The following is a 24,646-nucleotide window of genomic DNA, read 5'->3' on the forward strand; positions in this document are numbered from 1 at the left end:
CATGAAATTCACGCTGTTCTCACTCTCTTCTCTCCCGGAAAACAGTAAACGTCTGCACATCTTCCCCACTGAGCAGGGGCGATGTCCCGAGAAACCTATCAGAGCTTGGGAAATGCAAGGTCGAAAACTCACGTCATGCCCCTAACCCACCGACCATTACACGTGAGCCCGGCCCAGCCTAGACGTGCTCAGAACATCCACATTAGCCTCCGGGGGGACAAAATCATGTGACACACACAATACCGTGGGCGACAGCTTGGGGAACGTCTGAATCCTGCGTTAAAAGCGACCACAAGGACGGCCGTGTCTGGGTGCTCCGTGGCGGTGGCAGGGTGGCTGCTGACCGCACAATCGTCAGGGGACGGGGAGCCCTGCCCCGCACCACCAGCCCGGGGAAGAGACCCAGATGCAAAATGCAAATTACGTCTCGACCGAGCGTGAGGGTCAGTTTGGCACCTCCAAACCGTGTTGACAAAGTTGACAAACCGTGATGCTGAACCTTCAGGAGGCAGAGGCCCGTCTCGCTTTCCTAAGAAGCAGAAAAACAAGACACAACACAAAACGGTACCTACTGCCGTTCAGGGAAAAGAAAGAAGCTTTGCAGGCGCACCTTCCGAGTTCAGGGTGATGAGGGTGACGTTGTTGCCAATGTTCTGACTTCCTGACTGTCCACAGTTGGAAATGGAGTCGCTGGCCTCGGACCCGCTCTCCCCGTCCTCGTTGTGGCTGTCCTCTTGACCCGGCACCTTCACCACAATGGTGTTCTGCCGTCGCCCGGGCACCGCGCTGAGCGGGAGACAAAAACACCAGCCAATGTTGTGAGAGCGCCACGACCCACAGGCAGACACGAGCGCTCAGGCACTGCCACGTTCTTCTGTCCTCCGTTTATCAGAGACTCTAACCGCGCACAGGGCAGCCGCTCAGGAGGCCTCCCATCCAGCTCTCCCTACTGAGACGGACAGCAACTCAACAGCATAAAATAGTCTGGGGTTGGAAGAAACCGTATGAAATTTAAAAGCGTGCAAACATGTTTATATCGCAAAAGAAGGAAAATCACAACCCACTGTCACTCCAGGCCCAGACTGCAGCTCTCTGACCACAGAGGTGACCCCGCAAATCAGACACGTGCGTAACTTTGGAGACAATGTCAAAGAAAGACCGGATTAGGAGGAAGTGAGCCTGGAGACTCCCACTGACCCAACGCACTCTGCACTGTTACACCTTCTGGAAGCAACTGGGCTTTGCTAAGGGCAGTGACCACTCCCGCCTCTTCCCGCCGACAAAAACCACTCACGTGAGTCTAAAAAACCAGCCAAGAACGTCCTGGGGGATCCTCTCACCACCCTAAGGGATCCTGACACGGAGCAATGAGCTCCTGCCCGAAAAACAAGACACAAGCCACCAGCTCCGAGAAGGGCTCGAAACATCTCTATGTACTATTACCTGGGGACATGCTCCCTGGGATTTCCAGGACCTTCTCAACATCCCTTCACCGGGCCTGGCAGGCAGGGAGAAAGGGAAGGAAACGCACTTTCCCTGTTTACAGAGACAAAACACGCTTCCAACCCTGGCCGAGCCGCGGGGAGGGGGCTACACCTTCAGAACCCAACGCCACCGCAGCCTGCCCAAGCTGACCTTGCTCCTGAGTGCTCCGAGTCTGACAGCTGACCTCCAGCCAAGCCCCCTGGAGGCCCGCCTGACCCTGCCTCGCTTCCACTGGCCGGGTCTCCTTGGATGGCCTTTCCCACCCGACACAGTAGGCCGCGGCCCGGCGGGGCCCCTCGAGACCAAGCTAGGACAATAAGGAAGCAGGACACAGCTGGGGGAGGATGGAGAGCAAAGGCCAAACAGAACTCTGTGGACACACTGATGGAAACCACAGGCCAAAGAGGCCTCTCGGGCACGTTCCCAGGAAAAGCGGAGCCCAGACCGCCAGGCAAGGCCGCCCACAGTGACCTCACCGTCACACGCTGCCATCAAGCTCTCCTATCTCTGACCAAGGTTATATCCACCAGGTCTCTAAAGAGAAACATCACTTGGACATGCCTTCCTCACTCAGCAAACCTGAAAAAAGGCTGTCTGTTGACCTGACATGCTGCTACAGAGACAGACAGACAGACAGACGTGAGTGCAGGGCGGTCAGGGAGGGGACACAAGCTCCAGCGGCTGCTGTGGAAACATCCAGCCAGCTCCCCTACAGCACGAGAGCACTGGACATGGCAGCTCCAAGTGCCTCTCCCCTGGACGCGTCCGCTCCTCCAGCTAGCACGTCAGGACGCGGGCCTGCAGCACGGCTCGGCCCTCCCCTACCACGGAGAACTGCGGCCGGCTGTGCCCGGCTCGGAACGTTGGCTGGTTCTCCAGGGGACTCATCTCGGTGGCAGTGGCAGTGAAAGGTGGGGCTGGTGTTGTGGCTACTGACTTGCTAATGACATTTTCCAGGGAATCCGGCGCCCTGCCGCTCAAGGGGTCGTCCATCTTGGCTACAATGGCGTTCTGCCGATCATTGTTGAGTATTACTGTAGTCTGGGGGACGACGCTAGGGAACAAAAGAATCACAAAGAAAAAGAAGACCTTAAAACAACAACATTCATTTTCAGCGTACATAAGAGTCATTCAATACAGTCGGCTCCCCATGACCTGCACTAAGGGCGGGGAGGTGGTCCCAAGAGGAAGTCACGGGTCAAGGTAAGGGACGGTCCACACTGGACGAAGAATAAACCAGAGGTGTTTCCCTTTTTCTTTTTGTTTTTTACTTTTTTTCTTTTGAGGAGAGAGTTTACCTTCCCTCACGGCCGGTGTTCTCAGTGGAGTCGAGTAGGAATATTGACACAGAAAGGAGCGAGAGCTCACGGGGTGTTGGGCAGTTAAGGTCTCTGAAGGACTGTGTCGGCATAAACACAGCTTGCTATCCATACTCAGTGCGTCCCAGAGATTTCCTCCATGACAAATCGAGGCTTTCCGCAGCACGACGCTTGCCAACACCACCCCAGGGTTAGGTCTGCTAGGAAAGGGGCAAAACCACGCAACGGTGTCCCCTCCGGCTGCTACCAGGGGAGTGTGGGAACCGCAACATAGAGCCTGGGCTCTTCCCCCCAAAGGAAAAGGGTTAGACAACAGAAGAGAGTCCTAGTCCCCTCCGAGGGGCGGCACCCTGCCCGGACACCCTCTGGGAGGCGGCCTGTGAGTTTCAACAAGCAGCAGCCGGAAGTGCATCTCACCGCGCGGACCCCCGGACCACTGGGTCACGGAGCGTCCAGCGACTGGAGCTGTGGTCCCAGGAAGCCGGGCCGTGCTTTGCGGGGAGGGGGCGGGGCCGCACTGGAAACGCACAGCAGCACCACGGGGGAAGAGGCCATCCTGAAATTTTACCGCTCGGGGGGAGACGATGCTTTCACATGAGAAGTTTCATGTAACCCAAAGCGTGTATGAAAATGCAACCCAGGGTCACAGCCACACGGCTGTTAAACCCCCTCTCCCCAAATCAGGGGCACAGACAGCGGCGTTTCATGCCCGTGGAAACCACAGGACCATGAGGTGTTTTTCTAAGATAAAAACTGAATCAACGGCATTTCACTCACAATTATTATTTATTTTATTTTATTTTATATATTTTATATTATTATTTTTCGGCGATTCTACTTGTCCTCAGACAAGGACCTCAAGGAAGCCAATCCTTACAGCCCGGCCACAGGGCAGGCATCACAGGAACCCGGGCCGTGACCCTCGACTCGGTACCACGGGTACAGTGGGCTTTCCAGATTTACGAGTCTCCTATGTCGAGACAGGAGATTCCTGGTTCTTGGGCACTTGCTATTTCCCTGCAGCAAATTCCATGGAGCCCCGCTCTCCTGCGGGATCCTACACACAGGCCTCCCCAGCCGTCCCCTCCCACGAGCTGCTCACTAGGACGGCTCTGCGGGCTAGCAGTGCGCTAAAGGGAACTCACCATGGGCAGCAGGACACGAAAGCTCTCGAGGTCTGGAAGGCAACAGATTAAAATGTACTCGTGGCACCAACTGGCAACGCTGTTGGACAAACAGACCTTTCCTCCCTAACAGCTCTTGTCGAGGGCAAGGAAGCAATGTCCGGAAGCAGCCAGCGTCAAGGTGAACAAGTAGCCCGAAGGGTCGCCCACGACGTCCCGGGGCTCCTGGATGGGGGCTGCTCTCAGCGACGCCACGTCCACTTCCTCGCCTTGCAGAACGAACTCTTTCTAAAACCGTTTCGCTTTGAGCGCGCACCACGGGCAACGTGTCCGTTCTCTCTCACAAAGCCCCTTTCCCACCGTAAAGGGAAAGGAGCCGTCCCTGCAGCTACACAGACACGCGCCGTCCGTGCGGGGTCAGCCCCCCAGCGGAACGCGGGGCCCCGGGGAGGCACCAGGCTGGGTGTGAGAAAGCCGATCTGCTGCCGACCGCCACGGCGGCCCCGGCGCGACACCAGCGTCCTGCTCTCGGCTTTTGGCAAACCTGACAGACGAACTAGGTACCTCTTGAGCCCAGAGATCATCAAAAGTCATCCCCAACGACAGCGTACAAGGCCCTTAGACACGGCCCGAGGAGCTGAGAGGCGTCTCTCCTCCCAGAACAAAGCTTCTCAGCACTTGAAACTTTGAAAACTGGCACTGGAAGTAGGACCAGGGCTGACCCTCGTCTCCCTTTAAGCAATAAGTCATACTCATGCACGGATTCGAGGATTAGTCAACACGAAAGCCCTGTCCATCTCAGGGACGCAGTTGGAATCCCGGACCATTACGAGTTCGTTCTAGGCTAACACACGGACGTGGTTTTGTTCGACCGGGTACGAACGCTGTCAGGAGATCCGTCCGAAACAGCTTTCAACACCTGCGGCCTCACAGCTACAAAAAACACTTTCTTCAGCTTCAGCCTCTCTCTCTGCCCCTGCTGCACAGAAGTACGTCGGCTGATGGACCCAGCAAACTCCAGGGAGAGGAGGAGATGGGAACGAACTTTCAAAAAAGCAAAAGAATGGGGCGCCTGGGTGGCTCAGTGGGTTAAAGCCTCTGCCTTCGGCTCAGGTCATGATCCCAGGACCCTGGGATCAAGCCCCACATCAGGCTCTCTGCTCGGCGGGGAGCCTGCTTCCTCCTCTCTCTCTGCATGCCTCTCTGCCTACCTATGGTCTCTGTCTGTCAAATAAATAAAATCTTCAAAAAAAAAAAAAAAGCAAAGGAATACAGTGAAATTCAACTGCGGAAAGTGCATTCGTGGGGTGTTTTTAAACAGACGATGGTATTAGATTATAATGCAAACATCTGAGAAAGCAAATGAGTCAGCGTTACAACACTTTCAACTAACGCAATGCAGTTTATCAGCCTCGAGGTGTACAAAAGAATATCTCGTTTTTCAAAAATTAAGGAACATCTATATCACACTAGTAAGAATGAAACTGTCGTCAAAGGGTTGATATGGAAAATCGCCACCATAATGTGCATGTCCTGCCTGGGCTGAACTACTCCCCAATTATTCAATCACACTGCCCTGCATGTGCTATGAAGCAATTCTGCAGGTGTGATTAAAAGTCCTCACTGGCTGACTCCAAATTAACCAAAGAGAGATGATCCCGGGTGGGCCTGGCCAGATCAGGTGAGGGGTCGAGGCCTTCTTTCCTGGTCTTGGAGATGCCAAGCGGCCCCCGCCAGGTGATCCTGACTTCCCCCTCCTGCCAACCTGCTCTAGATGTCCAATGAGCTTGGCTGTCCCCACAAGTGTGTTGGTCAACGCCAGCACAAACCCTTACAGCTGTACAGTCCCTCTCTCGCTCTATCACGCCTCCTCTCTCAGCCACACACACGATGGCATCGCCTACTGGTTCTGCTTTGAAATAATTAGAGGTGGTAAAAGTACCCAGAGTCCCGTGCCCCCGTGGTGACACCCTATAAAGCATGTAGCTCAGTACAGTAGGGAAAGCCTGAAACTCACTCTGGAACACTTCTGGGGACACTTCTGGGAGCGAGCCTCCAGTCCTTCCTCAGATTTCCCGGCTATGCGTGCGCATGTGTCTGCGTGTGTGGTTCTGGGAGGACCGACCCCACACGCACACCCGTGCTCCTGGGCTGACGGTGCCCCTTGAGACATGTCTGCCCTCCAGCCTCATCCCTGCCCCCACAGCCGTTCACGGGCTCTCCACCTGTGTGGTTCTCACACTTGGCGACACACGACGCACACCGGCCTTTGAGACCGGCTTTCTGGGCCGGGCGGAGCCGCCGAGGTCGGTTCCCTCGGGGCGGCTGAGGACATTCCCGCAGCACAGGGCGTCACTCGTGGGCAGCCTGCCCTCTACCCTGTACCCCCACCTGGGCAGCGGGAGACCGGCTGGTTTGGGTCACTACAAACAAGGCTGCCACAGACATTCGCGTGGCGCTTATGGACACATGCTCTCACTTCTCCAGGCCAAGTGCCCAGGAATAGGACTGCTGGGCCGCAAGGCACGTCCCGCATCTCCCCTCCTCGAGGAGCCTAAGCTCATCATTTCACCACGTCCAACTCCTCACTGTCCTCACGGACGCTGCTTTCATACCACGTCTAAGAGGTCCGAGCCAGGTCCTGGGTCTCAAAGAGTTTCCCCTACAGCTTCCTCTGCAGGTCTCGGCTTTACACTGAAATCTGTGCTCCACTGGAAATTAATTTTTGTTCCGGGGTGATGTGACCCCAGGCTCCTTCCTCTCGTTCTGCCTGCAGGTGTCCCGGTGTCCTGACTCCATGAGTTAAAAGGCTGCCTTTCCCCCGCTGATGGGTCTTCGCACCTCTGTCGGAGCTCCGCGGGCCTGTTTCTAGGCTCTCTGCTATGTTCCACCCACCGATTTCTCTCTCCCTCCCTCATTTTGTTTTCTAAAAACTATGTGCCCAATTCATTCGTTGACAACCTTAAATCATTTTCTATATCTTTACCTATATGTTTGTCGTTTTGGTTCTCAAGTTTCTATTAAATAAAAACCAAAATACTGGGGCACCTGGGGAACTCCGTCAGCGAAGTGTCTGCCTTCCGCTCAGGTCATGGTCTCGGGGTCCTGGGACTGAGCCCCACATCCAGCTCCCTGCTCAGTGGGGACCTGCTTCTCCCTCTCCCTCTGCTGCTCCCCCTGTTTGTGTGCTCTCTCTCTCTCTATCAAATAAAAGATTTTACTTATTTGGAGAGACAGAGCGGGAGAGAGCACAGGAGGTGGGGAGAAAGGGAGAAGCAGACTCCCCACCACGCAGGGAGCCCCATCCCAGGACCTGAGCTGAAGCCAGACACTTGACCGACTATGCCACCCACGTGACCCTAACAGATAAAATCTTAAAAAAAAAATTAAAGAAAAGGGGGAAAATGACACTCAGAGTGTGCCGCCTGTTGTAATTCTAAGATTACGCTGGTTACAAGTGAATGTGCATGCCTAACTAAGATTACGCTAATTACCCAAGTGGGATTCGCTTACCTCAACATGGTTTTGTTCAGAAGTAAAAGATACACAGTGATCTGTGACCAGGGGCACAAGGACCACTCCCCCTTGTGGACAGCGACTGAGTCCAGGGCCCCCAGTGACGCCCCCAGGAGCAGTCACAGTGGGCAGCACCGCCCCGAGGACCCCACGTGGAAGGACACACTCTCAAAACACGAGGGGCACCGCACTGCCTTCCCCGTGCAGACCAGGTGACACGGTCACCCGCCCAAGGCCACACGGCCATGTGACACTGTCCCAGACTTCTCCAGGGACAGTCGAACCGAAACCAATGAGCAACAGTTCACAAGCCACTACTGTTTCAACATTAGAATTTTCTGGGGGGTCTAGAGACCAGCCCCAGTGAGCCCAGCGGTTTTGTGTTTTTTCTAACCATTTCTTCCGGGATTCTGCTGGTGCCGCTACACCAACAACAAAATCGCACACGTGTTCACCCGTGTCAGAGGCACAGGAGTGCCCCGCTCGCTGTTTCCCACGTGCTGCACTCAGCGTGTCACGCGGCACTCCCCGGCCCCCGCACCTCGCACAGGCTCTCTCTGTCCACCTGCCGCCCCGGTGAGTGCCCAGAACGCAAGCCTGCGTGTTTCACGGGGGAATGACTTCCACACTAAGCCCGGTGACTGAGCTCAGGCCTCTGGCTCTTGCCTCCAGATTCCCTGGTCTCAAGCTGCTGGTCCACGTGCCGAAAGAGACCAAGAATCACGGGCCAGAACAGAAACCTCACGAGAAGACACGCAAAGGACCACCGAGGGCGCGGTCACCCACGGAGGGTCTGGGAACTCTGTGGCTTCGGGGCCCAGCACAGGGCACGAGGCCGGGCTGACGCTAGACCCTCGGTGAACAAGAACTCTTGTATGATCCGTCTTCGCAGCCTCACGGGGGTTGGAGAGAAGGAACACCGCACGCTCGTACGCATGACCTCACTGGCAGCTTCACTGAGGAGGGACTGGTGCTTGCAGAGGGTACGGACGTGCCCACGGTCTCCCCACGTACGGGTGGGTGACAGAGCTCGTACTCAAAACCAAGTGCCTCTCACGCTCTCAGCCCCTTGTGAGCCCAGCCCAGGAACGGCCCGATGGCACTTACTGCTATACTGCGCTACCCTTTCAGTGTGGGTTTCACGGTTTTATTCTGATGGATTTCCAACAAAACGTCTTCAGCTTTCAGAGGGATCATGCAAACATCTTCCAAGCGAACTCACAAACGGGCCTTCAACGTCTCTTCTGTGGCAGGAAACCACTTTGTGACCATGTTAGAATTCTCTGTACCAGAATTTAGGCATTAACATTTCTGTCCCCTCTGCTCATCACTCACACAGAACAGGACTGTCATCTGAATGTATGCCAAGGGGCTCTGTCGAAGTCTAAAAAGTCAACAAACCACAAAATAAAAGACTTAAAAAGAAAATCTTCCTGAAAAATGCAGGATTTAAACTATTTCTCACAAGATGGTGTTTTCCACTTTTTATTACAGAAGGAAAACAGAAAAGAAGAGCGTTTGAGCCATAAGGCTTAAGAACCCCCACCATGGTCGATGCAGGTGGGGATACCGGGAGGAGGAACAAGGGCGCCCAGGACCCAGACTGGCCAACACTGGAGAGGAGCTCAGCATGTGACATGCACACGGCCCAGCGACAAACACACGCAGACCTCAGGCAAAGAGAAGCCAAAATCACGCCAAGTCAGGGGACCCAGAGTTTCCAACGGTTCTCTAGAAGAGCCTGATGTCAGCTCCGTGTAAGCCGAGAGAACGCGACAGCAGCTCTGTGAACCGGCTCCAACCTCACACAGATCTCAGGGACGTATCACCGATCCCGAACAGACACTTGCACACGCAGACACACAAGAGCCAGGCTGCATCCTCATGGAGAGAACCCCTTCAACGAGGACGGCAGGAGGGAGCTCGGGGCCCAGCTCCAACCAAACGGCAGGCTGCTCCAGGTTTGCAGCTGCAGCGAGCTCGGAGGGGACGAGCGGCCACCAACTAGCCCGTCCGCCACAGGAACGGCGGGGTGGGGAATCTCAGTACACTGGGGTTATCCCAGAACACCCCTGGGGCTCCCTTACGGCACAGGCACGCCCAGAAGGTCAGGTTTATAACGAGCAGTGTGGGTGGTCGCTCCCAGTGACCAAGGAGACCATCCACCAGCACCGTCGGCGTTCACCGCACACAAACGCTCGTCTAGGAGAGAGGAAGCCAGAGGCCGGCCAGTCGGGTTAATCCCAACAGTGACAGGCCCGTAGATGTTCACGGAAGCAGCATCCGTGGCTGGGGGGACGCAGGGACCAGGCCTCACGCCACCGCAAGACGGAGAAGGGCGGCCACAACCACATTCTATGCCGAAACCTCCCCTTATGTGGGCGGGTGCGGGGCACGACCATCCTAGGAGAAACTAACCTTCCAAAACAAGGCTGAATGACTCGAAGTGCCCAAAGGAGAGTCCCCTGCCGACTCCTTCCTGGAAAAAGTCCTGAGAGCTCAGCGAGAGCCGTGCTCTGGGCACCGAAGAGACACCCACCCTCCCGCCCAGGCGCTCCCGGTCTATCGCTCGCACCAACCCGAGCCGGGCAGGGACCATGCCGTCAAGGGGGAGGCAAGACCACAACCTCACAGGGCGACGGCCTCCTCAAGGTGCCTCCCTCGGCCCACCCGAGCGAAGCAAGCAGCCCCGCACGGCGTCTGGGCACACCGGAGGAACGGCTCCGTGCTCTGTGGCTGCGGGAGGAGGAGTCCCACTGGAACGTTCGAAAAATATTTGGGAACATTTCTGTCTCCCTCCCACCCACAGTGAAGCCTCCCGTGGACCCTTTCCGCTGACAGCTGGTCCCTTCCCAATCCAAAGGAACCATTCGCAAAGTTCAGCTGGGTAAATCCGATACGACACACGTTTTCCAAAGGAAGAAATCTCAGCCAATGCAAGAGAGCTAGCAAAAATCGCAAGTAATCCCACTTTCTATTCGAAGAAAACGCACTTGCAGATTCTTCTGAAACTCCACGACAGGCCTGCCCCGAAAGCCTGTGTCCCTCGCCGTTGTCATGGCTGCCCCAGGACCAGCACGCAGGAACACGGCTCATCACGAAACCGCGCGTGCAGCGTGACCGACTTACAACACCGCTCGCTGGCCTCAGGCCTCAACAGCGCACACGAGGCGGGTGCGGCAGCAGGGGGGCGACAACCCGAGGTCCTCACGTCCGGGGGGCGGCGGGCTCGTGTCCACCATGAACCCCTGTGCCCTCCTCATATGGCGGGCCTGCCCCGGGAGCTGTGACGCAGCCAGGCTCCACTCCCAGACCCTCTCGCAAGCAAAGAGCGCTCTGGACAGGTGCTCGGGGGGACAGAGACAGGAGAGAGCCGCGTTCTCAGACACAGAGTGCGCCAGCCTGCGACCCTCAACCCGCGGGGTCAGAAGAACCCTCGTCGCAGCGGCTCGTAAACAACGGCAAACTGGAATTTAAAACACAAGAGCATTAACAACAGCAGCTGAAAACCAGGAATTAGAGAGCTGCGGAAGGGAAAAGACTGATGGTGTTACGAGGCCGGTTCTTTGCAAGTGGAGTTTCGAGCTACCCCACCACCAGAGACGCGCTCCGAATCACGAGGAAGCGCACGACCTCTGCAAACACTGGCCACCGGGGCACCTGCTTCGGGTGTCAGATTACATGTGAGTCGTGAGAGCGGGTTCATGGTTCCCCAGATCGTACGTGCAGGGGCGTGTGCTTCCCTTGTTCGGGTGTCGCGATTAGGGCACTAAAAGTGGGCAGCTGTCCCACGCAGTGTGCCTCAGTCCCGAAGAGAAATCCTACGTCTACAAAAGTAAGTGGGAACATCAAAAACTCAAAATTTGTACTCGGGCCCATCATGGCTGAGACCAAACCATCTGTCCACGATTCAAACAGCCCTGCCCGGAGCAGCCGCGCAGAGCTCCACTCCCGACTGAGAAGGCCCATGGCCCCGAGGGAGCCGCTCTCAGCACTGGCCAGCGCTCCGAGGCCGGCGCAGATGCTCGGAAGGGGGCCTCTCTCCACCCGGAAGCCGCGGGGCTCGCAGAGCAGCGTCTCCCGAACGCCCACCACGTTTCCGACAGGAGGCCTGCGAGAGCCAGAACAACGACTCAGCAGCCAGCGGCAGAGGGATGCCGTGATCTACTGATCGAGCGTCTCAGGTCCCCGTGGTAAACAAGCAACTTCTAGGACGATAACCCGACGTCCCTCCTCTGTGTGTCTGGTGTGACACAGCTCTCTGAAGGACAGGACTTTGAAAAGAAATCACCTTTATGTCTGAGTATTATAAAGAGGCCACTGGGTTAGCACAGCTGTTTCAAAATTGTAGAAACACACTAAAGCCCTTTAAAAAAAAAAAAAAAGATTTAAGCTTAAAAAATAAAAATCTGTTGTAGGGCAATTATATTTCAATAAAAATAAACCATTTGTGCCTTAAAAAAACAAAAAACATATGCTTTTAAAAGTAAGAAACAATGGGGCGCCTGGGCGGCTCAGTGGGTTAAGCCACTGCCTTCGGCTCAGGTCGTGTTCCCAGGGTCCTGGGATCGAGCCCCACATCGGGCTCTCTGCTCAGCGGGGAACCTGCTTCCTCCTCTCTCTCTCTCTGCCTCGCTGCCTGCTTGTGATCTCTGTCTGTCAAATAAATAAAATCTTTAAAAAAAAAAAAAAGTAAGAAACAAGTATTCTTCTAATTAGGACACCCCATTAATGAAAACAAACACAGAACACCCACGTCTGAGTTGCCCTCTGACTCACCCAGGAGTCCGGCCCTATAAGACCCCGCCACACAGGGCGCCTGGGGGGCTCAGTCAGTGACACGGGGTCTTCGGCTCAGATCATGATCTCAGGCTCCTGGGATCGAGTCCCGCATCGGGCTCCCTACTCAGTGGGGAGCCTGCTTCTCCCCTGTGCTCTCCATGTCTCTCTCTCAAATAAATAAAATCTTTAAAAGACAAATAAACAGAAGACCCTGCTGCACAAGTGGGTCCTCTGTCCCCTGATCCTGGCTCCACTCTGCCCGGCGGCCGTCCACTGGGGCTGCGCCGCGCTCGGCCACGTCCTGCTCCCTGCGACCTCCTCCAAGGGCTCTGTGTCTAGCTTCGAAGAAGGGCCAAGGAGGGACTTCTGAGCCAACCCGGGGAAGTGTCCCTGTCTGTGCACCCGGCCCCCCCAACAGCGCCTGGAAGGACGAGCCCGCGGTACAGGGACCAGCACAGCCCACCCCGGAGCACTCCAGTCGCCCGCCCCGTCCGCCACCGGGGAAAGCAGCTTCAGAAAGACTCAAGTCGCAACACCCAGAATCACAATTAAGCACAATCTGAATCTGCAGTGCACTTTCAAGGACCAAAAGCACCTGCCTGCAGTCACCGCAGCCCACCTTCCCGTTCCCCAAGGAGAGCACCGCCACGGGCCGGAACCCCTCCAAAGACCCTCACAGACATTCTCATTACAACAGTCAAGCGTTAGCACCACAGAAAAACAGCTTCCGTCACTGCCTTTTCTTGGTTGGCTCAGACGACCACACTCGGGTGTAAACTCTGACCATCGGACGCCACATGCCCGCTCCGCGCGCCCGGAGGACACAGACGGGTGACGGATTCTCCGAGCCCAGAGCGCGCTCACGTGGGCCGGCCGTCATCAGAAGCAACCGACAGGGCAGTGACTCTCCGGGTGCGGAGGGACCGGGCCCTGCCTCGGGGGTCGCGGCTGGCTCTGGGCCACGGGGGGCCTCTCCAAATGCAAGCGCGAGTCGTTGCGGGGACGGTTCCTCAGGCACCACCCAGGATCCTCGTTAACTGAAAAGACCTTTATGATGCCTGCATCCATCTGGCCCGGTGACACTCAGACCTCACCATGAACCACCCACAACAAACGCAGACGGGCCCCAGCAACCCTACGTTCTTCTTAAAAGCATACGGGTTGCATATAAAATAATCCAACTTTTATCTTCAATACCTGAGGCCCAAAACAGATAACTGGTGAAAGGACTTTGTGACTTGGTGTTAACCCACTTCTAGTTTGTTTTGGAGACTTTGCCTCTTCTATGTTCACTCACTGCCCACACTTGACACTTACAGTTTTTAATTACTTACGTGTCTACATATTCGTAACTTGCAAATTAAACTATATTTTTTTCACTGATGTACTGGGATCAAATTCTTATTCTTTACCTCTCCCCAAAATTTCATCTTAGTCGTTTTCAACTATTGTCCTACTTCTTTAAAAATCACTTGTACAGGGGCGCCTGGTGGCTCAGTTGTTAAGTGTCTGCCTTCGGCTCTGGTCATGATCCTGGGGTCCTGGGATTGAGCCCCACGTCGGGCTCCTCACCTGGTGGGGGGAGAGTCTGCTTCTCCGTCTGCCTGCCGCTCCCTCTGCTTGTGTGTGTGCTCGCTCCCTCTGTCTCTCTGACAAATAAAATCTTTAAAAAAAGGCACTATTTAAAACCATGCCTAGGAGGGAACAGAGAAAGGACCGTCCCTTCTATTCCTCTTCCGTCAGTGTCTGCATCTAATGGTTTTACTAACAGTATCAACGCACCTTGTGCTGAAGCCCAGCACGTGCGTATTCTAGAATGATTTCATTCTACATCACCTGTACCTGTATCTTTAAAGCCAGGAAACCTGAGTGATTTGGACGGACTAGGTTAAACATCTGCGTCCAAGCCAGAAAACTTGCCTTTCGCTCTGCCACTTGTCAATACACGTGGAGAAAACCAGAGCAGGTCGGGGTCACAGCCAGATCACAGCACTCCCACTCAGGGAAGAGCTGGTGGGGTCTCCCCACGAGCCTGAAATCACGAAAACGCTGAGGAGGGTCAGAAATGCTGGGGGCTTCCTGCAGCCCGGCAATGCCTTTCTTTATCCAAGCAGCCCCTCTGTCATCAGACCGCCCGAACCCCGGAGGGACGTGGCACACCAGTCTGGGGGCAGCGCCACCCTCCTCCCCACCTGCCAACTTCATCGTTAAAACTATGGGAAATGCCAAGGGGCTCCTAAGGCATGCCTAGGTCACCGTCGTCTTGTCCTGCTTTGCAAGATGGGGACAGTTAATACGACTGGCCCAGCTCAGCCCGAGGCAGCCTGTGGCACGCAGAGGCCTGTGCTCCCCACCGCGCACAACGCTCTGGAGAGAGAAGGAATCCCGAAACAAGCCGTCACAGGTGCCCTCCTCAGCCCTCCGGCTGATGCTGCCCCGCTGGAACCGTCACAAGGAATCAGTGGCAAAGGATCCGAACGGATCCTCCCCGACTCACGGAGATCAGCTCTTCCAAACACCGCTGAGAAAGTGACAGGCTCGGGAGGACCGTCCTCCGCGCAGACCAGCGTCTGGCGTACAAGCTGGAGGCAGCGTGTCCTTCCTTCTCTTCCTACCCCTCGGAGCAGCAGTTCCCAATGGAGGTTCCGGGGGTGGGGGTGAGTGGGCGAAGCGCTGAAACCCAGTGGGGTACGACGGGTCGTCACCTCACAAGACACCACCGCGATGTGGCGTGTACGCCACGAAGGCTAAGACATCGTCGGTACGTGAGGTGTTCGCATCTAACAAAAGGTCTTGCCTTCAAATGTCCCCGGCACTCACGTGAGAAAACACAGGATTCTAACAACGTCCCGAGCCTGAAATCTCACGCTACCCTGCGTTTCCACCCAAGATATTTCTGGATAGTTTTACTACAACAAATCTTCTAGGAATTCAACTATGGTTCAAATCTAGAAAAAAATTACATTTTGCTTTATTTGAAACTTCATCAAAAACCGCTCATCTTGTAAGATTCCATGACGACTGGTACCTGAGTTCCCAGGCGGTGTGGCCTAGTGCGACAGCCCTCCCCGTCGCTGGGACTCGGCAGACGGGGTTTGGGCAAATGGCCTGCTCACTGCCTCTTTGGGTGTTTCCTTCAACCATTTACAACCCAAAACACACGCTATTTTATTATACCTTCTACCTTTTATTTCTCCTCATGTTACAATTAAGACGTTATACTCCCTTTTCCATTATAAACTCCACTTTCTCAACATTACTTTTGAGGGTACGAAGGCATGACAGGAAAACTATTCTGAGCCAAAGGCTGGGGCTGAGTGTCCCTGCCTGCAGAGCACACGCTCAACCAGTGTCCACTGGGGGAGGACACACAGACGCGGGCAGGAGACCTGTCTCAGAGAATACCACAACCATCCCCCTCAGGGACAGAGATCAGGTGTGAGGCCACACAGTGATCCCAACACAGGAGGACACTATCCATTAAACCCACAAGGCAGGGGTCATCCACAGCTGTCCCGGACAACGCAGGACAAGGGCCACCTTCAAGGTGAAGCCTCGTCGTGGGCACCCCCAAACCACACCAGGAACCCCTCCCCAACCCCACATTCCCCGGAAAAAGTGCACCAAGGCCCTCCTGCTGCTCCTGTCCCCAGGGCACGTGGGCAGGGGAGCCCAGCAAACACTGGCGGTGAGGCCCCCGCAAACACGCTTCAAGCACTCGTCAGCTACAAGGACTAATTCTGCCACCGCCACACACTGGACGTCCTTGGAGCCGGTGCGGGGACGAGCACAGGTGCCAGACTGAGCCTCAGCTCCTTGCAGGGGCTCCGGTATCTCGCGGGTGCTGAGGACGGACATCCATGAACAGGCCAAACACTGCGAGGCACCTTTCCCGTCTAAGCAAATCCTTTACCAAGTTCCAACTCAAACAGTGCCTGAAGGACCACACACATCACTGACTTTAGATTCCAAATATTTAAAAAGAAGAAAAAGGCACAGAAACAACTACTGATATGAAGGGAAAATCGGGTGACTCGAGTGAAATGGATAAGCACGACCGGGGTGCACACGGGCCAGGTAGAGCCGAGAGGAAGGGGAGGAATGCACATTTTCGAGGACCCAGTGGCCCCGGCCCAGAGAGAGGATACGCAGTGAGGCTCTGTCCAACAGAGACCGGGGGAAGGACCTCAAGGCACCGGGCTGGGCGTCCCGCGTGCGGCTTGTGGCTGTGACGAGACGAGTCGCCTAGCCATGCACAAGGTGACGCGAACAGCCGGGCTGGAGGGCCAGGGGGCTGGAGGGCCAGGGGACCGGGGAGCCCGGGGGCTGGGGGGCCAGGGAGCAGGCGGCCCACCCTCCGCTGGGCTCTTACCATCGCACTTTGTTGCACGTCTGGGTCGCGCCGAGAGGGGAGCCCGCCACCATGGGGACCTGGATGGGGCTGTGCTGCTTGTTGGTGACCAGGTCCAGCTTCTCTTCTAACGACCTGCATGTGGCCTCGAGAGCCTGCAGCTTGGCCTCAATGCTGTCCAGCCGTAAGCAGATCGTCTGGTTAATGGAGTACAGGAACGACTGCAAGAGGAAAGGAGACACCGCTCAGGAGGGGTGTCGTGGCCACAGGGGACAGCGGCACAGACCCCGCTCTAGAGGCCCTGATCCCAACAGTGTCCGCTCCAGCAGAACGGCCCCTGCCCCTGGGCTCCTTTGCTTCCAGGGGCAACAGGTGCGCAGAACAGGGGCCGCGCGCCGCCCCCTCGGGTGAGCCCAGTCCGTGGCAGGAGCAGTGGCGGTGTGCAGGGTGTGCTCCGGGCGACAGGCGGGCACGCGCACACGCAGGCCGGGCCATCTAGCTGGGGAGGCGGCACACGGAGCGGCCACAGCCAAGCGCTTGTGCACAGCAAGCCTGCCACCCAGTGGCCAGCCCGGCACCTCCGGCTGCAGCGCTGCGGCTGCCTCCTACCTGCAAGGCCCCAGGCCCTGCCGCCAGCCCACCCTGGGCCAGGAGAGCCCCTGGCTTCCCCACTACCAGCCCCTGGGGCGGAGACACTGCGCGTACCCCCGCATCTGCACCCACGAGCACCCACGCTGGTCCTGCAGCCCAGGCAATGCTCGGCAACCGGGAACTCGCTGGCGCTCTCCTCTCCTGCCCCCGAGATGGGGGGTGGGCAGAAAGGGCAGGGGGCTGCGGGGACCAGGGCACAGGGAGCAGGGCTGCGGTGCACGGGTAGCACACGAGGCTTCTCGAGAATCCGCAGGCCTGGCTGACGGCCTGGCCCGCTGAGTGGGGCAGCCCCACAGTGACCACAGCAGCCCTCCCCGAGACGAGTCTTCACCACGCGGCCGCCAGGCGCAGGGAAGGCTGCCTCACGTCCTGCAGGAGGACTGGGGGCTGGCACTGCATGGCGCAAGCACGCGGGGCATCGCGACCACGGTGGGAAGTGCGGAGAGCCTGGCGGGCCCTGTAGACGCCGCACACCCTGGGCCACCACAGAGCTCCAAGCTCCAGCCTCAGCGAGCAGCCAGCGAGGCCGTGGGGGGAGCCCCTCCCGGCAGGGGGGCCCCTGGGGCAGTGCAGGGGTGCGGGTACCCCTGGCAGGACAGGACGTGCAGGGAGGAGCTCACCTTGATGGAGGGGTCCTGGCAGTTGATCTCCAGGCGCTGGCGCTTCAGGGCCGGCTCGTCGTCGTCCGCCACCACATGGTTCTCCAGCACGACTGCAAACCGATGCAGACACGGCAGGGGTGAGCGCTGTGACCGCCGGCGCCCGGCCTCAGGCGTGCACAGCGTCTGTCCTAGCTCTCACGGACCAAAGAGCCGCTCCCGGGGCTCTGTGCAGCTCCACCACCTGACTCCCAGCTTCATGAAACCCAAGGACAGTAAGGACTTCTGTCCGCGTCAAAGGCCTGTCGGTGGCGACCTCATCCGGAAATCAAACCCCTGGGTGCATACGCCGCCTTCCTACACAGACACGACACGGTCACACCCACAGCCTCCCTGCCCCTGTGCAGCCGGCCACCCAGCCCCTGCGTGGGGGACCAGCAGCTCTGCCCAGTCAATGCCGAGCGCCTTCCCTCCATCCCAAGGTCACTACAAACTCAACACTGAAGATCAACACACAATCAAACCCCACAACGGGCCACAACCAGATCCCCTCCTGAGGCACACATCCCTCCATCCCTGAGCCCTGGCCCCACACCCGGTCAACCTCAAAACACAGGCAGACCTGCAGCAGCACACAGAACTCCAGGTTCGCCATCTGTCTCCACGTCACACCACAAAGCCCCTTCCGTCTCACTGCAGCGTTTCTCCTCGTCCTCTCCCTGCCCACGGTCCCCAGTGCGCCCATCCCGTGTGTTCCTCCTCCTCCTTCCTGCGTGGCCACACGTGGCCACAGACATAGCACAGAGACACCCGCCTGCTCTGCAGCTTCAACCAACTTTCTCACGGTAAAGCAGTCGGGGACCCCAGCCCAGAATGACGACTGGTACGTGAGAACACACCGGAGTACGCGTAGAACACACAGTACAACGGGGTGTAAGTGTGCGCCTGTAAGCATACATGAGTGCACACACACTTTGGAGTATCATCTGTCCACCCTCCATGTGCACCTCACACTCCAGTCAAGCAGGACAGACTCACCGTGACAGGCACCCTCGTCTGCCTTGTTCCGACAGCGCTCCTCTCCCCGGCCCTCCCAGGACCACCCACGCCCAATCACCTCCACTCAGGGAAACAGAGCCGCCGTCCCCGCAGCCCCACGTGGAGGCTGGAACTCAAGCCAGCTCTCACCTGCCACCAGCTGGGACAAAGGGCCCATCCCCCGAGCTGAGAGCTCCCCTGTCCCCTCTGCACAAAGCCGCCCACACACGTGGACCTGTGAGTCCCCCTGTGCTGAGGGAGGGCTGGGGGAAAGCCAGGTGCCAGGCCTCACCACCACCTAAGCATGTCGCTTGGACAGGAGGCTCCGAGGTTCCAAATCACATCTCAGTTTTGCAAGCGTCAATGCCTCTAAGCCTGTACATACCAGATGACCCAACGAGAAACCAAAATGTAATGATAAACAGTCCCGAGGCTCAAACACAAGCCTTTCGTGGGTTCTAGGCAAGGCTTTACCTAGAGGGAAATCATCCAGAGCTGCGCCTTGCGGAAACCAGCCAGAACAAGCAGCTTCCCGCTGCCCGAAGGGCTGTGCGCCGTACCCTGTGGGTCCCACGCAGCAGGGAAGGCCTCAACCGCCTCTGCAGAAATGTGGGGGAAGGAACTCTCATTTAATTAAGTAAAAAAAGGGGAAATCCAGGCCACCACAAGTGTTTGTGGTTAGCAAAGTACAGGTTCTCAAAACCTTAGTCTATTTGTTCCCCCTGGAAACTGGTGAATTGTACCAGGACTGGAAGACAGAGCGATCCTGGCAGTCATGACGCTACTCCTTTTCATCTGCTGCAGAGGAAGCAAGTCCAGTGAAGGTAAGTGACTTATCCAGGGCCACACAGCTCGTTCCCGTAACAGGAGAGAAGATGCCCCGCAGCAGCGAGAACACGAGGCTTTGAGCAAAGGGCAGCAAAGCAGCCCCACGAAAGGACGTGGGCCCACGGCCAACAACAAAGGTGGACACACCGGCCATTCCAGCACGGCTAGCTCGGCCGGGGCAGCTGTCCTGTGCTACACTTGCAAAAACGACCGGCAATGCTTTGTATAATTTTGCACACGTTATTTTTGGAATCAGGTAGAAGAACTCAGTGTTCATGTTAAAGCCGTGACAATCAGGTGAAGGCCAGGCCCGATGGAGGGCAGTCTGTGTCCACACCAGGGAGCTTGGGGGGGCGGCCACATGGGGAGGACGTGCAGGTTCAGAGAGACCGGAGCACCAGAAAGGAGACAGACGCTCACGCCCATAAGCAGTTCTACTGCAAGGATCACGGGACATTTTTATTTCCTCCACTTGCTTAACCACCTCTAAATTCGACAAAGTTCATACTACAGAGATGAAGGAAAAAAATCCTCTCCCTCTCAGGCCCACTCTGGAGGCCAGCGCGTGTACCCCGTGGGACATGCCGGGTGCGTGCGAGTTCTCCGGGCCAGAGATCGGAAGCCGTCTGTCTACGCGGGCTTCAGAGAGCCCGGCGCACGCGGTCTCACCGAACAGCCAACTATGATCCCGGTCACTCTGGGAACGGAGACTGGACAAAACCAAGGTCAGACACGGTTTCTCTAAGCCTTCTCTGAACCATAATCTACAAAGAAAGAATTTACTTGGGTAGTAAACTACACAGACCTTTAAGAATTCTAAAAAAGTTTAAAAGCTACGTAACTGGAACAAGTTTCTCACATAACATCATAGTGTGTGTTTTGTAAAGACACAGTCATTCACCTACCAAAATATGAAGTTATTTTTCAAATTTTTATGGACAGCGATAGTGTTTCCACCTTATTTTTTTGCTTTTTTTGTCTTCTGCGCTCGTGGCACCGGAGGCGGGTGCTGAGGCAGCCCGGCCGGTGGCCACAGGGAAGCCGTGCGCACACGGCTCCACATCATGCGCTGACCCTGTTCGTGACCTGACAGACTCTTGATCTGACCAGCCACCAGGTGACAGTGGTTCTTACAAACAAATTAGAGGCAAAATCAGAGGAAAAGCACAGCACCCCATGAAGAGCGCCTCTACTTCGTGACTGGTCCTCCCCTTGTAACATCATTTACACGGCTCTCCCTCCCAGGGCACAACTAAGCTCCAAATAGGTTTTTTTTCTTTTTCCCCCAGTGAAGGTTTTTTCAATTAACATATCAAATAGCTCATAAAAAACAGACATCATGGTACTCTCTTAGGAGATTTCCGAAAATTCTCTTTTCTGTGGGGAAAAAAAAAGGTCAGCATTTCAATTCTATGATTCCAAAAACCATAACCAGGCAACTAACACACTCAGTGATTCTGTTATGTGCACTTCTCACTTCAAACCATAAAAAAGAAAAGAAAGGAAAAAAAATTTACAAAGAAATCTTCTAAAATAAATGTGCGGACAAAGATTTTTCATAGGTGAAATCCCTGAAACTTAGGGTTTCTTTTATAAAGAATCTTCTCAAAACAAATATTTAAAAACTTTCAAAGTAGATACGTGCTTTTAGCGTCATTAAGAAAAACTACCCGTCTTGGGGCGCCTGGGTGGCTCAGTGGGTTAAGCCGCTGCCTTCGGCTCAGGTCATGATCTCAGGGTCCTGGGATCGAGTCCCGCATCGGGCTCTCTGCTCAGCAAGAAGCCTGCTTCCCTCTCTCTCTCTGCCTGCCTCTCCGTCTACTTGTGATCTCTCTGTCAAATAAATAAATAAAATCTTTAAAAAAAAAAAAAAAGAAAAAGAAAAAAGAAAAACTACCCGTCTTAATGAAAGTATAGAATAAAAAGTTCTCCCAGTCAATGAAAGAATGACTTAATAAACATTTCTGGAAAATCTGTCACTTCTTATCGAAACTCTGAACACACATGGAAACTCTACTTCCAGGAACTTACCCTGCAAAACTATTTGCTAAGAGACGGAGCAAGGCCCTTTACCGCAGATGACGCCGACAGGGAAGAGGTCCGTCAGTCGGGTGCCTGAGGCAGACTGGTACCCCCAACAAAGCACCTGCACTAACGAATTCTAAGAAGCGGAGGTCATGAGGAGGACAGTGGTGGAACCCCAAGTGTCAGGGGATGGCCACAGGTGGGGGAGGGATGGGGGGAAGAGACTGTGGGGACTGGGGGCTGCCCCTTAGGAAGGACGGATATGGGGCCGAGGCCTCTATTTTCCACCATCCGCACACACATCACTTTCTTGCTCTGTTTTTAAAGGAAAGACCACTCCTGTCAGCGCTCCTGGACTTCCAGGGAGGAGAGACGAAGACACCGCCCAGAGGCCCTTAGCGCCGTACCTGGGTGACCGGGACTCAGGTCTTCCACGGCAATCTGCACCACATCCGCCAGGTCCTGTTCTGACATCATCCAGAGGGAGAGTAGAGTGGCCGGGCAGTGGGCAGGAACCAAACTCACGCAGGACCGCGTTTCTGCCACCTAAGAAACCGAGACAGACAGGGACAGGGAGATCACAAGCGTGACCTGTGACATGAGGCCAACTGCCAACTGTGTGTGTCCCAGAGCACGCCAGGTGCTAGGCACCATTGGATATGGGGTTCTCCTCGCTTCAGACCCCCAAACGACAGTGTTCCCTGAGAGGGGAGAAGCAGTTCACAAACACGGCTCAGGGCCTCCGTCCTTAACCACTAGATCAGCCCCTACCTGACAGCCTCCCGCTTCCCCAGCCCACTCCTCCTCACACCACCTCCCAAGTCAGCTGCCTGTGATGGCCTGACTGTGCCGTCCCCAAGCCAGGAGTCTCAGGGATCTCCTACCTCCCCCACAGTACTGTTCTGCCCTTCCTGCTACACACACCACAACCTGGAGAATTACTGGAGAACTGTCACATGCCCACTGCCGGTCTCCAGTAACACACTGCCCACCTCCTGGATTGTCCCTCCATGGACCCTGCCACCCTTGAGGCAGTGCCCACGTTCCCTCTCTGCTACCCAGATCGCCCTCCCACTAAGCACCTCTGTTCGCTGCCCTCTGGCTTCCAGGGCAGACCCAAACCATGGCACCACCCCAGGACCATGGCCCCGGGAGCATCCCATCCCCCACGTGCCCTCAGGAGCAGGGGTTTGAGCTGTCACCCCCAAGCCAAAAACCATCTCCGGAACAGTCAGTTCCTTTCTTCTTGCTCTTGAAACACTTTGATTAGGCCAAGAAGGACCTTCTCTTCCAAAACAAAAACGAGTTCATAGGATGCCAGACATGGCCTGTCGACAGCCGGACCGAACCATACTACTTAAGAATGGGATGCCCCGGAGACCTCCAGGGTCAATGTCGCCATAATGTTTTTGCATATTTATCTTCAGTTATTTGTGTCTACAAGTTTTTAATACACATTATTTCTTGCTCGTCTGCCAACTAGAGTACATGCTCTCCGGGGACAGGAAGCACACCCTGAACTCTCTGGCATGGCCCTCGTCACCAGGACGTCTCACAATCCCGAGTCCCTGCTCCCGTGGGGCAGGAGGAGTCCAGTCAAAATTTCAGATCACCTGGTTTCACCTAGGTGTCTAAGGACACCTTTTAATGAGCCGGTTCCAGCAGGCGCAGGAGCCAACCTGCAGGTGTCCCACGTGTGCTTACCTCCTCGGAGAAAATGTGCTTCCTCTTCTCTTTCATCCAGATCTTAACTCTACAGAACTTCTTAGAGACAAATTCGTAAAAGAAGGAACCAAGCTCCTGTCTTACCTCTTCCTTTAGAGAGTATGGGCAACATTTTTACATGAACGCGTTCTCGAAATCGCAAAGGCATTTTTATTCTCCACGGACACACCTGACAGGATGCTGAATGAGAGGCCCAAGCACCAACTGTCCACAACAAAGGGGAAACTGATGACACACTGTGGGGGGGAGGGGGGAGAGGGGAGGAGGCCTTGCAGGCAGCACAGAACCTGGTAGGACCCTCAGTGGAAAGATGGTAATGACAGAGGTTTTGAACCCCCGCCTCCCCCATAAAACCACGTGAGCAGCTAGGCTAGCAAGACCCACGTCCAGGTCAACACCCATAACGAGATGGTGTGATGAGGTTTTCCTTACGAGCCCCAAAATATCAGCACAGGGGGACAAAGGCCTGACAGCGACAAGGTCACCGGGAGGGAAGCTACAGGTCACCGGCGGGGGGGTGGGGGGAGCAGACGGAAGCAGGAAGCAGAGAGCCGCAGCGCCGGAACCAGGACCAAGCACCACCCAAGGGCAGAGGATGGTGACGGGCTTGCAGAAGTGTCCAGAAGGCCTAGCACAGTCCAGACCCCAGGAACTCTCAGAGCTAATCATCTAACTATCCAAAGCTCCCCTCAGGCCACGTCCACGAAAACGAAATGACTGGGGACAGAATATCCAGTCAGGACAGGAAGAGAGAGAGACAGGGAAATGGAGTCTGACTGAGGGTGGGAGAGAGAGGGAGCCTGGCTGGCTCCGTTGGCGGGACAGGAGACTCGATCACGGGGTTGTGAGTTCAAGCCCCACTCAGGGCACAGAGCGTACTTTAAAAAAAAAAAAAAGGTGGGGGAGAAAAGCAGAGCCAGGAGAGCCCACAAGATAAGCTGCTGTGCCTTTCAACACTTTCCAACGTCGACGGCATAAAGGACCCTAGACACCGAAATTAGAAAATCTATTCTAAACCATGCCTCCCTTCTAAACATTCAGGAAAATTAATTCTACATGAAAAGGAACAACAGCAGATACTGAAGTCCAATCTCATGCAAAGATAACGTAATCTAAGAGAATAAGGAAAAAGCAACGCCACCACAGACCACGACAGCCCACTTGAAGACAAGCGCTGAAGGAAGGCGAAACCCTTCCCCCTGA

At 55.7% G+C, this 24,646-nt stretch overlaps 1 protein-coding gene across 11 annotated transcripts in view; it reads right to left on the reverse strand.

Annotated features, from left to right (window-relative positions):
- BANP (BTG3 associated nuclear protein) overlaps positions 1 to 24,646 on the reverse strand; it is a 104,423-nt gene that overhangs the window by 56,201 nt on the left and 23,576 nt on the right. For 5 of the 11 annotated variants that reach the window (XM_047712451.1, XM_047712452.1, XM_047712448.1 and 2 more), the window contains exons 2-6: positions 22,126 to 22,264; positions 17,849 to 17,940; positions 16,599 to 16,798; positions 2,423 to 2,539; positions 611 to 786 (exon numbers count right to left, since the gene is read on the reverse strand). In XM_047712451.1, coding sequence (XP_047568407.1) covers positions 611 to 786; positions 2,423 to 2,539; positions 16,599 to 16,798; positions 17,849 to 17,940; positions 22,126 to 22,195 — 655 coding nt within the window. In that variant the 5' untranslated portion in view covers positions 22,196 to 22,264. The remainder of the gene's footprint in view (positions 1 to 610; positions 787 to 2,422; positions 2,540 to 16,598; positions 16,799 to 17,848; positions 17,941 to 22,125; positions 22,265 to 24,646) is intronic. The other 6 variants (XM_047712445.1, XM_047712446.1, XM_047712455.1 and 3 more) reach the window with 3 other exon arrangements.

Source organism: Lutra lutra, chromosome 17 (genome assembly GCF_902655055.1).
Source record: "Lutra lutra chromosome 17, mLutLut1.2, whole genome shotgun sequence".
NCBI lineage: Eukaryota > Metazoa > Chordata > Mammalia > Carnivora > Mustelidae > Lutra > Lutra lutra.